This window comes from Lissotriton helveticus, chromosome 8, assembly GCF_964261635.1.
Source record: "Lissotriton helveticus chromosome 8, aLisHel1.1, whole genome shotgun sequence".
In the NCBI taxonomy this organism is placed as follows: Eukaryota; Metazoa; Chordata; class Amphibia; order Caudata; family Salamandridae; genus Lissotriton; species Lissotriton helveticus.
Window position 1 is genome coordinate 1,071,009,847 of NC_136069.1, and position 13,283 is coordinate 1,071,023,129.

The 13,283-nt window shown below is 42.2% G+C and overlaps 1 protein-coding gene across 4 annotated transcripts in view; it reads right to left on the reverse strand.

The window, feature by feature from the left end:
• Positions 1-13,283, reverse strand: part of LOC144773109 (betaine-homocysteine S-methyltransferase-like) — a 656,112-nt gene that overhangs the window by 62,667 nt on the left and 580,162 nt on the right. Inside the window, exon 10 of one of the 4 annotated variants that reach the window (XM_078657966.1) lies at positions 7,237-7,306. The exons of the other annotated variants lie outside the window; for them this stretch is intronic. Within the exon in view, the coding sequence (XP_078514092.1) occupies positions 7,239-7,306 (68 nt within the window). The 3' untranslated portion in view covers positions 7,237-7,238. Of the gene's footprint in view, positions 1-7,236; positions 7,307-13,283 lie in introns of those variants that run through there. 4 annotated transcript variants of the gene reach the window in all.

Below are 13,283 nucleotides of genomic sequence, written 5' to 3' on the forward strand. Positions count from 1 at the left end.
ATATTTCTGACCCTAAACCTTAACACACTTCATCAGAATATCTATTCTCATTTTTATTAAACACATGAACGATCCAAATTATTACAATACTACAAAAAGACTCAGTCAAATAATTTTTAATTATAAATTATAAACTTATTCATCAAACATTTCATATTGCAATAAAACTTCCAACATGACTTCGTCCGGCATTTCATTTTCATCAAATACAAAATTTACATCTCCAAATTCAAAATCTTCTACCGCTTCCACAAAAACACTGTCCAAACTCTCATCAAAGAAATCTTCAGTTTCAGTATCAATTTCCTCTGGAAAAGGTCCATCTTTGACATCCTCTATTAATTTGCATGAGATCTCAAAATTCAAAGCAACGTTCTCTTGATGCTCTTCCATTGCACCAATATGATAATGTTGCTGGTCCTTGCAAAAAAATATAAACACTTAATTATATTGTTTTCACTAATAGATAATAAAAAACTACCTTTATCAATTTTATAAATACATATATTCCCATACTTTTAAACACATTAACTACGCAAATTAATCTGCCACCTTCCTCTCAAATGAAAACAGACTCACACTGTGATCTTAGACACATAACACTATCTCTTATAATTTAGTAAAATAATTACTACAGTCAAAGGAGGTCTTACTGTGAGTGTTGTTTCAGGGTTTTCAGGACTGTAGAACTGTTGAAAGAGTTTATAATTTGTTTCTAGGGATAGAATTTCTGGGTTTAACATAATAAACTGATGTTCAAGCTATGTAGAGAGTGAAGGTGAAACTCAGAATGTACAAATGAAAATTCACCGAAATGATTACTACTTGCTACAGAGACAGTTGCTTTTGCATTTCAACAGCACACCCAGCATCTAAATTGCACAGGATGAACACAATTTGAAACATAAGAGGCCTGAGATACATACTGCATTGAACTTTCTTCAAATATCTCTCCTAAATCATGACACGGTGCATGGTGTACGTGATTTAGCCCACAGAGGGACAGATAATAGAAATAGAGAGAAAATGGTACAAGCAGTGGATGTGAGACTACAGACAGAGAGGGAAACGTTTTAACATGATAGCACTGCCTAATACACACAAGCAACCATATCATAATAGACCTGTGCAAATGCATATGAAAGGGTGCAGACAGATAGTACAGGCACAGATAGAGAAATGTTGCAGATAAGAAATGAAATAACGCAGGCAGAGACTAAACTGTTAGAGACAGAGGATAGATGGGTGCAGGGCTGCAAGCAGAGGAACAGATGGAGTAGTCACAAAAAAGATGGTGCAGAGAGACGGTGAGATGGTATGAGCACAGACACATATAGTGCAAGTAGACAGACATGGCACACACAAAGGATAAAATGATACAACAGAGAAGAAATGCTGGAAACAGACATTCAAATATTATATGCAGAGACTAAATTGAGCACACAAAGGCAGAGATAGAGAAGACAGAGAGAAAATAATACAAGCAGAGGGTGCAAAACTACAGATAGAAAGGGAAAAGATTTATCATGGTAGCACTGTGTAACACACACCAGCAACCATATCATAATAGGCCTCTGCAAATGCACATGAAAGGGTGCAGACAGATGGTACAGGCAGAGATAGAGAGATGATGCACATAAAAAATGAAATAACGCAGGCAGAGACTAAACTGTTACAGGCAGAGGATAGACGATGCAGGGCTGCAAGCAGAGGAACACATGGAGCAGTCAGTCAGTCAAAATACTTTATTCGATTTTAAAAGAAAATCATAAAAAGAAATTTCATATAAAAAAGGCCTAAGTACATTTACAAATTGCTTCAAATACAATCATATTTAAAAAGTTTAAAATACATTTCCAGAATATTACAATACATCCTTAGGGAACAATAAAATAAGGAAATATCTACAGGAGCAGAAGGCTGTGCAAAATATCTATGTAATCTACAGTACAGGGGAATCATTAGATGCTATCGATAAATACATGTTTATCTTTAATGCGCGCTGCTGCGGCCAAGAAACTTCCCATACAGAATATTATGCGGGTGGTACTCATAGACTGTAGATAAAGGAGTGCCGGTTTAACTTGTTTATAGCCCGCCTCCCTTAGAATTCGAAGCAAGTATTTCTTCCGGGGCACTGAAATCAATGAACAAAACAAGACAAAATGAGTGGTGTCCTGAATTGAGTGGTTGTCAGAGGAGCAAGGGGGGGCTGACTCTGGCTTTGCCCAGGATGAATAGTTTCCCAGTTGGAAATGAATCAAATTAAATCTAAGTTTTGTCAGGAGGAACCTATGAAAAGGTCTGGTAACTATAGGAAGGTAAGGTTCCATGGCAGTAGAGCATTTTGTTAAATAATAAGACCTCACCGAGGGCTTCTGGAGTTCTTTTTCCTCTCGGATTGATCTTGCCAAGGTCATGAACTGCCTCTTGATCCAAACTACGTCTGTGATTTTTATACATAGAGGGGATTCAAAAAGTTCCGGTCTTCCTAGCCGATGAAAAGACTTCCTCAAATAATCCAACCAAGGAATCTTTTTGTAGTTCTCCAATGACATAACGTCCTCCATAATAGAGTGGTTCAGGGTTACCTCCTTGTTAAGCCACGTCCTTACCAGTAGATCAGCGGTGCCAAGTTAAGCCTGTCTGTTATATAATCCATACCCAGCTCCGCATGGATGGAGTAAGTTGGGGTTGATGGGGGGACTGACAGTAATGAACGTAAGAACCTGTTTTCGGCTCTCTGAATAGGTTCCAGCTGCGCATAACCCCAAATTGGGGCACCGTACATGGCGATTGACAAACATTTTGAACTGTAGACCTTCAGTAGGGCCTCCATTGGCCTGGCCCCCAATCTTTTGAAAAAGGCCATAAGGGCTGCCGATGACCTGGTCACCGATAGGCTTTTTGCCCTAACCTGTGGGCCCCACGACCCCCTCTCGTCGAAGAGCACCCCCAGGTAGGGAAAAACTGCCTTTCTAGAGACCTCTTGGCCCTTACATCTAAATGTTTTGATCACCCCTTTGCGCCTGTGTGTCCCAACTATCATTGTATGGGATTTGCCAGCATTGACCTTCATATCCAAGCCATCCATGAAGGTACCAAATGCATGCAACAGACACTGTAGGGCGTTACCTGTGCGGGCTATAAGGACTGCGTCGTCCGCGTATAGGAGTGCAGGGATCTTAGCTTCTCCTACACGCGGAACGTCCCCCCCAGTCTCCTCCAGGCACCTCCCCAGTCCGTTGATATATATGGTAAACAATAGGGGGGCTAATATGCAGCCCTGCCGTACCCCTGCCGCATGGACTTAAAATGGGGACTGCATCTTCCCTCCCTGGTGACCCTAACCTTAGCAGACAAATCCTGATGTAAAGAGGCCATGAATCTAACCAGGGCCCCATCTATCCCAATCTTCAGCATCATGGCCCAGAGCTTAGATCTGTTCACCAGATCGAAGGCAGAGGAGAGGTCCATAAATGCTAGAAATAAGGACCTTTCCTTGGCGACCGTATACTTGGCGATCAGAAGGTGTAAGTTGGAGCACTGTTCCACTGTGCCCCTCTTTTCCCTGAACCCGTATTGGATGTCGGCCAGCCCACCACATTTCTCTATGCTCCCCCTCAGTTTTGTTAACAAGACTCTGCCTAGAATCTTAACGGCAGAGTCCAGGAGATATATGGGCCTATAACAGCCTGGGTCATCCCGGTTGCCTTTCTTGAAGATTGGGACGATGATGGAGGTTGCCCAGGAAGATGGATGGAAGCTGCTGGGGGCCGCATTAAATACATTGGTCAGGACACCTGCCCAAAGACCGGGGGAAGATTTATAAAGGTCGGCCGGCACCCCATCAGGGCCTGGTGCTTTGTTTTTTGAAGTTTCATGGATGGCTTTTTCCACTTCTCCTATATTGAAGCTCAGAGGGATCGTCTCTGGGACAGCAGATGGGCAGAGGGTACAATCCATGCACTCCCCACCATATAATGTACTAAAATGGCTAATCCATTTTTCGTCCGGAATCACACAATCCATATCTGAATTGGGTGTGTCGGAGAAAAAGTGCTGGTTTACTATATTCCAGAATTATTTACTATCCCTTAAAATATCTACATTCAGTAGGTTATCCCAGGCTAGTTTCTTGATCGTCTCTTTCCTGGTTTTGATAGCCAACTTGTATTGCTTCCTAAGATAAGCTATGTTCTTCTTGTCCCTTGGTAGGTGCTTAAGTGCAAGCAACAACAATCTGTGTGCTTTGGAACAACTTGCGTCAAACCAGCGCTGGTGCTTGCTGTCTCCCGTCCTCGTGCCGACCGAAAGGTCGGTCACAATTTGGTTGCAAATTGCTTCAAAAGCCCCCTTAATTTCGTTGGCCGGGGACGTAGTGTTTAGGCAAACCTCTAGATGGCTATTGATTTTGGGTAGAAGCTCTGCGTAAAAAGTGTCAGGCGCCACATTCGCCCACTTGAGCCTTCTCCCCTGATCCACTGAGCGTACTATGGTGTGGGCCTCTTGAGGTTGGGGTTTGGCCCCATATACTGCCCCCATGCTACCTCCGCTACTACCGGATTATGGTCGCTGTGTACAGACACCAGCGTGTTGTATGACGTTACCCTATTCAGAATCCCTGGGGTCATAAATATGTAGTCAATAATGGACCCCGGGATGATACCTTTGTAGGTATGGGTTCTAGTAATGCCTTCGGGTGGGTTAGGTTCATAGAGATTATGGTTGGACAGTAGATCTTCTAACTCAGCTCCCTCAGTAGAATGCTCAAAATGTGGGCCTTCTGGCCCTGCAGGGTCACCACCATTCATTAAGCCACAGAGACCGTTGCATGGGTGGATAATAAAATCCCCTAAAAGGATAAATTCATGGTTAAAACGTGTATTTTGACTGACAGAAACTAAAAAGGATTCTAAACTGGCGATACTATTATTTCCAGTGTCCTTATTCATTGAATTATAAAAATTAATATAAAAAGTGCTCATAGAAGGGGAAACTTATCTTTCGACTATTAGCAGATTTGTGCAGGGATAATTGACCAGTTTCAAGGAGCCTTTAAGTTTTAGGGAAAAAAGAGTGATAAGACCTCCCCTAGCTCTACCTGATCTACTTGGGGTTGCAGCTTTGGAGAAGCTGGTAAAGCCGTCCAGCCAGAAACTATCTGCAGTATCCCAAGTCTCCTGCAGGGCAATGACTTCGTATCCACGGACCATACCCACCCAATCCTCATTTGTTACCTTTTTTTTTATGCCTGCCACGTTCCAACTAATAAGTTTACATACCATAGCCTCCCCCCACTCGCGGGATCCTGTTGGGAGGGGCCACACAGGAGCTAGTGGTCAATCGACATCCTCCATGCCCTCCATGCCCTCCTGGCCTAATAGGGGTGCAAAGCGGTTACTGGTGACTATCCCGCTAGCTGATGGTGCAACACCCACCCCTTGGTCGGGCAATGGCAACAGTGTGGGCTCTGAGCTTTGAACACGGCTTTGAGAGGAACCCATGGTAGTGCCCACAACGGTGCCCGCCCTTGGTTGTGAAATCAGGGTTGAGCTCGTTGTGCGGTGACAATGTCCAGCGAAGACTCTCTCCATAGGAGAATAAAAGAAACCCAGGGGTACTGGTCTTTATCGGTTATGGCAGAACCGCCCCAGAATAATTTATCTGCCACGTTGGCCCTATTGAAATTTATAACCACACAGTCCCCCTTAGTGATCTTGGGATTTTTCGAGACCCACCCCACCCACCTTGCAACAATAAGCGAGTCTGAGGGGTCCTCCCCACTGGAAGAATCAGCGCACCAGGTTTTTGCTTTGTGTAAAAGATTAATGGTGGATTCACGTTCTCCCTCTTTAAGCGGTGGCACTCCTATGAACACTGCGACCAAAGGGGCGGCAGCCGGAGGCAAGCTTAAGTTGAACTTGCTTGGTAGTAGTTTCCTGCAATGGGACGTGGCTGATTGCAATCGTGGGGGAGAAATAGATGTAGGACCCGCCTTGCTTGTGGGTAGGGCAACTTGGGGGCACTGCTCTCTGGGGGCTATGCCCTCTCCCCCCTGAGGCGGGGCTGTGGAACTAGAGCTTGCCCCTCCTGACACACCAGGGTCTTGGGGCGATGTACCCCTCTTGAGCAGCTCCATAGGCGGAGGATAGGAGGTAATGATTTTGTCCAACAAAGCACATTTCTCAAGGAGATCGGACAGGCATGAGTTCAATGTACCCACGATGTCTTTTGCGATCCCTACTAACAATGGCTCAATTCTGGCAACAAAAAGAGCCTCCAATTGGTCCCCAAGAGGGTCAGGTGGTTTGGTGGCTGTGCCCGCCGTGTTGGGTTTTTTACCTCTGGCCCCCTTTGGCGGTTTGGCTGCCTGCTGCCGAGGCTGCGGCGGCTCCACAGAAGTATTAGACTGGGTTGCTGTTGTGGCCGGGGGAACGGGGTTGGTTGTAATGATTACCATGGGATCCAGGGGTATAGGGGGAGCCACATTCGATACACCCACTGAACTTATGGAATGCAACTCGGGAGTGGGTGACTCCACTACGCCAGGCAGTGTCAGGCCCAGTTCTTGTTCGGCACTAGCAATTTCTTTTGTAAGGGCCCCCACTGCCGATGAGAGGTATGACAATATGGATTTAGAGTGTCTGGGCATTTTAGCAATTTTCCCCTCATCGTCACTAGTCAAAGTTTTCTTGCGCTTACCCATTGATCGTGGATGATGTGATGTTAAGGGGGTGGCCCCGTCCTGCCTCCTTCTGCCTCTGACTGCCAAAGACTGCCCCGCCCTTGTCCCGGGCTTCTCCCGGGCAGCTCCCTCGCGCGACTCGCGGGGCGAGTGTGGGACGCGGGCTATGAAGCGCCTCCGGGCGCGCTGGTGATGCTGAGGTGTGCGCCCGCCCCGGGGCTGCTGGGTACTGTAGTTCCCGGGTGGGAACTACCGCCGTTTCCCTCACGGCTCTCCCGGTCAGCAAAAGCCGTTCCCCTCACGGCGCTGGGCGCTGTGTGCTGCGTGCTGCCCCTGCCACGGGCTGCACAGGTCAAGTTTGTTTCATGGAGCAGTCACAAAAACGATGGTGCCGAGAGACGGTGAAATGGTATGAGCACATACATAAATAGTGCAAGCAGACATAATGGTACAACAGAGAAGAAATGCTGGAAACAGTGAGAATTTATTTTTTTCTTATTATCTTAAACTGCACAAAAATAGATCTCCTTTACAAATTAGCAACTCACCTTTATAAATGGTTTTGAAGATTCAAAACACTCAACCACACTCCAGAATGTTTGTTTTGAGCACCGAACACTAAAAAAAAACAAAAAAGCACTAATTTCATTACCATGTTACATGCTACATAGAAATAACTTATACTACATGTTCTAAAACTTACTCAGTTCAAAAATACATAATTTACTGATTTTTAAACACAAATTATTCAGATACATTCATCTAAAAACAAGCTCGACTAATAGTCTGATCTTACACCCATGACAAACAAGAAAGATTACAGAAAAACGTCAAATATAATTCCTTCATTCAGAGAAACACTCACTGTGATCCTGGTAAAAAAACTTTAAAACCGCTCATTTTAATAAAACACATTTACCACAATCATTTCTTTAAGACAGACAACACAGCCCATGTGTTCAATATTAGACAGATTTGTTGGCACAGCTGTAAGCCATTTTGTATTTCTGGCAGTCATTTTGTTTGCCATGTGCTCTCTCCTACCTTTCTGTTAACTGTCCTTGTAGCCTGCCTAGAGACAAAATATGTTTAACATACTTCACTTCACATATGCCCAGAAGGGCCTAACTAACAGAATGCACCTACTTCTCTAGTATAATTCTCAGACTATTTTGACCAGGATCACAGAGAGTGTCTGGGTGAAAGAAAGAATTATATTTGCACGTTTTTCTTTAATCTGTAAAGATGGTGCAGAGAGACGGTGAAATGGTATGAGCACATACACACATAGTGCAAGCAGAGATAGACATGGTAGATTACATGTAACATCCTGGTCATGTGTCTAAAATCACACTGTGAGTCAAGCTTGATTTTAAATGAATTTAAGACACAGAATATACCCCATGTATAGCACTACAACATTACAATGCAGAAAACTGACTCATTTCCCAAAAACATTTTCAGGAGATAATACAGACAGACACTGAACTGCATAAAGCTACCAGTATTATTAAGAAAGCAAAGGAGAAAATCACCCATATCATAAAGAGGCCTCTGCAGATAAAAAAAGTGCATTCTCAGAAACAGCCATACTGCACACAGAAAAGGAGATGGAACAAGTTGAAACTATGTTTTACTGGCAAAAAGCAGACCATATATATATATATATATATATATATATATTCACTGAAAAAACCATAGGTTATAGACCATATATAGTTAGGAATTAGCATTTAAAAAACCTTATTTTACTCACACAAAACCATTGAAATTCCATATATAGTTAGTTGCACTAACTATATATCGCGCACCCGCAATCCACTGCTGATCATGTCACATATTACATCATTCATGACATGGTCAGTGACATCACTGATGACATCACTGATGACATCTCAAATGACATCACTGATGACATCTCACATGACATCACTGATGACATCATCTAGTGTCTGTGTGTTTTTGTAAAGTTTAAATATGTTTTACATATTGAAGAATGAGTGGATGTATAAGTGTCTGGATGAAGGATTTAGTAGGTGCGTGACTGACTGTATGAGTGAGTGATTAAATGTGTCTCACTGAATGCATGGGTTAGTGACTAAACTGTCTTAATTTGTGCATCATTATGTCTGTTGTTCTGTAAACTGCTGCATGTGTTGATCATTAGCTATACGAGAGGCTATATGTGTTATTAATTGGTTGCCCAAGTATTTCTATGGGAGATTGAGTTTGTGTAGGGGTGGCTGGAAGGTGTGTGACTCTATGCATAGATGTGTGAGCAGTTTATTCACTAGGTGTATGAGTTCAAGAGTGCATGTGGAAACAGCTACATGGGCAGTTGACTGTGTGCATGAGTGTATTGATGAGTGAATGGATATCTCAATGCTACATGTCATAGTAAGTACATATGTAAAACACAGTACATGTGAGAGTTGGCATATATAAATAACTGTGCATGAGAGCCACTGAATGAGTGAGTAGTTGTATCGATCATTGTGAACTTGTATCAGGGATTGTATAAGAGAGTAAATATGTGTTAGTATATGTTTCAATAAGTAAGGTGTGTTTAACTGTATAGTTGAAGAAATGGAGGTGAGATTGTTTCTTTGCATGACTGACTGGGTGTGTGAGTAACTCCATGGATGAGTGGCAGTGTGTGAGTGTCTGTATACACTGAGTGTATCTAAGGTTATATTAGAGTCTGAAGAGGTTTATCGTATTAGCACAAGAATGATGTCAAATGAGATGTCATCAGTGATGTCATCAGTGATGTCATTTGAGATGTCATCAGTGATGTCATCAGTGATGTCACTGACCATGTCATGAATGATGTAATATGTGACATGATCAGCAGTGGATTGCGGGTGCGCGATATATAGTTAGTGCAACTAACTATATATGGAATTTCAATGGTTTTGTGTGAGTAAAATAAGGTTTTTTAAATGCTAATTCCTAACTATATATGGTCTATAACCTATGGTTTTTTCAGTGAATTTTCAAGGTTTTGTAAATGCTAATTCCTAACTATATATGGTCTATAACCTATGGTTTTTTCAGTGAATTTCAATGGTTTTTTAATAGCAAATATCATAAGCTGTCGAATGTCAAGTACGTGGTAAGTGAAAACATTTTCGTGTTTATGCACACTGATCTGCTTTGAATGGTGCCCCCCCCCCCCTCATTTCTATTAGGAGTACTCTCTCTTTGCAGATAGTGAAAGGTAGTTAACGCAGGCCTTTGCCCCCATTGTAATCCGTCGTGCCTGCTTCTCTCTCCATTTGATTGATTGTTATCCAAGTATTTACTGTTTTAGAATTAGTTCTCTTTGGTTCATTCTCTATTTACAAACAAACACAGAGTCGCAATACTCTGTTTAGTCTTTGCAGATAACGAAAAATCGTGTAAAAAAAAAGAAAAGGAATCGAGCAAAATCAGTAGGCCACTAATGGGATCTCTTTTTGACCTCGCTAAAATAGAAACATTAGGAACAACCCCTCATGACAAATACAAAACTAGTGAGATAAACTGAACTCCACACAATGATGGCTGCAAAACAGCTCGGCTCCGCCACCCACCCCGCCCAAAATAACGATAAAGAACGGCTGCCATGATTGGTTGCGGAATGACCACGACGGAGCTACGAAATTGTGCTGCTCTCATGCTAACCCCAGCTTCAGTCTGAAACATCCAGAAACACTGTAGACTACCAATTCGATCAGTTCCGGTAGCGCCCCAATGTAACCCGGTAGAGAAGAACTAGCCCTCCCCTCTATGCATAGATGTGTGAGCAGTTTATTCACTAGGTGTATGAGTTCAAGAGTGCATGTGGAAACAGCTACATGGGCAGTTGACTGTGTGCATGAGTGTATTGATGAGTGAATGGATATCTCAATGCTACATGTCATAGTAAGTACATATGTAAAACACAGTACATGTGAGAGTTGGCATATATAAATAACTGTGCATGAGAGCCACTGAATGAGTGAGTAGTTGTATCGATCATTGTGAACTTGTATCAGGGATTGTATAAGAGAGTAAATATGTGTTAGTATATGTTTCAATAAGTAAGGTGTGTTTAACTGTATAGTTGAAGAAATGGAGGTGAGATTGTTTCTTTGCATGACTGACTGGGTGTGTGAGTAACTCCATGGATGAGTGGCAGTGTGTGAGTGTCTGTATACACTGAGTGTATCTAAGGTTATATTAGAGTCTGAAGAGGTTTATCGTATTAGCACAAGAATGATGTCAAATGAGATGTCATCAGTGATGTCATCAGTGATGTCATTTGAGATGTCATCAGTGATGTCATCAGTGATGTCACCGACCATGTCATGAATGATGTAATATGTGACATGATCAGCAGTGGATTGCGGGTGCGCGATATATAGTTAGTGCAACTAACTATATATGGAATTTCAATGGTTTTGTGTGAGTTAAAATAAGGTTTTTTAAATGCTAATTCCTAACTATATATGGTCTATAACCTATGGTTTTTTCAGTGAATTTTCAAGGTTTTGTAAATGCTAATTCCTAACTATATATGGTCTATAACCTATGGTTTTTTCAGTGAATTTCAATGTTTTTTTAATAGCAAATATCATAAGCTGTCGAATGTCAAGTACGTGGTAAGTGAAAACATTTTCGTGTTTATGCACACTGATCTGCTTTGAATGGTGCCCCCCCCCCTCATTTCTATTAGGAGTACTCTCTCTTTGCAGATAGTGAAAGGTAGTTAACGCAGGCCTTTGCCCCCATTGTAATCCGTCGTGCCTGCTTCTCTCTCCATTTGATTGATTGTTATCCAAGTATTTACTGTTTTAGAATTAGTTCTCTTTGGTTCATTCTCTATTTACAAACAAACACAGAGTCGCAATACTCTGTTTAGTCTTTGCAGATAACGAAAAATCGTGTAAAAAAAAAGGAAAGGAATCGAGCAAAATCAGTAGGCCACTAATGGGATCTCTTTTTGACCTCGCTAAAATAGAAACATTAGGAACAACCCCTCATGACAAATACAAAACTAGTGAGATAAACTGAACTCCACACAATGATGGCTGCAAAACAGCTCGGCTCCGCCACCCACCCCGCCCAAAATAACGATAAAGAACGGCTGCCATGATTGGTTGCGGAATGACCACGACGGAGCTACGAAATTGTGCTGCTCTCATGCTAACCCCAGCTTCAGTCTGAAACATCCAGAAACACTGTAGACTACCAATTCGATCAGTTCCGGTAGCGCCCCAATGTAACCCGGTAGAGAAGAACTAGCCCTCCCCTCTTTGACTGATGGTTCTTGTTGCCTGTCCCTTCTGTTGTCATTTAACAGAACTATTTAGCCTGCTGAAAGGGGTTGTGTTCCGACCGCTGGTTGGTGGAGACATTTTGACTATATTCTGTACCTGCGTTGTCGCGTAATGCGTCATATGACGCGCCGCGTTAGCGCATCCGGAAGTCATCCGGGGCGCGCAGCGCGTAACGTAAGCATAACAAGTCATGTGACTTGTTAATAAAACTTTTCATTGGTTCATTTTACTTTTCTTATTGTAATGATGAAAGGCTTGGTCATATGACCTAAAAATTACGCTTTTCATTACTTCCGAACATTATTTTTTCTTAAATATATGTTATAATGTTCCAGGCTAATGTACTTTCCCGGAAATTTTACAACTGTCCTGCAAGTAAAATATATTCTTTTTTCGAGAAAAAGAGCGTTTCTTCGTCCCATGACGGAGCCGTTGAGCAAAAGAGGGTCGACCTGCTGTCTTAGTCGCCGATACGCCTGAATATGAGATTCTTATCGATCACTTTATGTTGCAGGAATAGAAAACACAACAGCCCTTGACCATTTATCTTTACTGCGTTCCTTCGTATTATACCTTTTACCCTTCATGTAATTGGTCTGCTTTATTTCACTTGCCTTTTAATGATTCTAAAACAGTCACTATTATTAAAAACTTTACCAATGTATATACTACTACCATGTTTTCTTTTAAAAACCTTTATTGTGAAAATTTCATTATACAAATACGAGCCTATAACCACGTGGGCCTGCCACAGAGCAAACTGTAATCGTATATGATGAATAGACATTTACACTGTAGAGGAACGTAACGGGCGGGCCATTAGGTTGCAAGAACTAAGGTGTCTAACAGTTACGGAATCGGTGGACGTACATTTTATAATTAAAATACGACAGGGCCAGTTACAATAAAATTATCTAGATATACATTTGCGGGCAAGTACCATGGGTGACGTTAATTCGAACTTTCAACAGTACAGTAATCAATAACACATCAGAACTTAATATCAATAGGGATGTCGAAATATTCAATCAATTCTCGTCCCCGCCCGCCATGTGCTTCAAAACTGCATACGTATCTCGTGATTTCAAGGTTCTGCAACCAGTACACAACAAGGAGTTACGAGTCCCATTTATTCCGGCGCCATTTTGGGCGAGGACGGGCAGGTCCAGGATATAGTCAAAATGTCTCTACCAACCATCGACTATGATGATGTTCATATGCTGTATTTATTAGAGTAACACTCATCTGTCCACATGAAATTAATTTGCCACAATCTAAACATGTCATTTTAA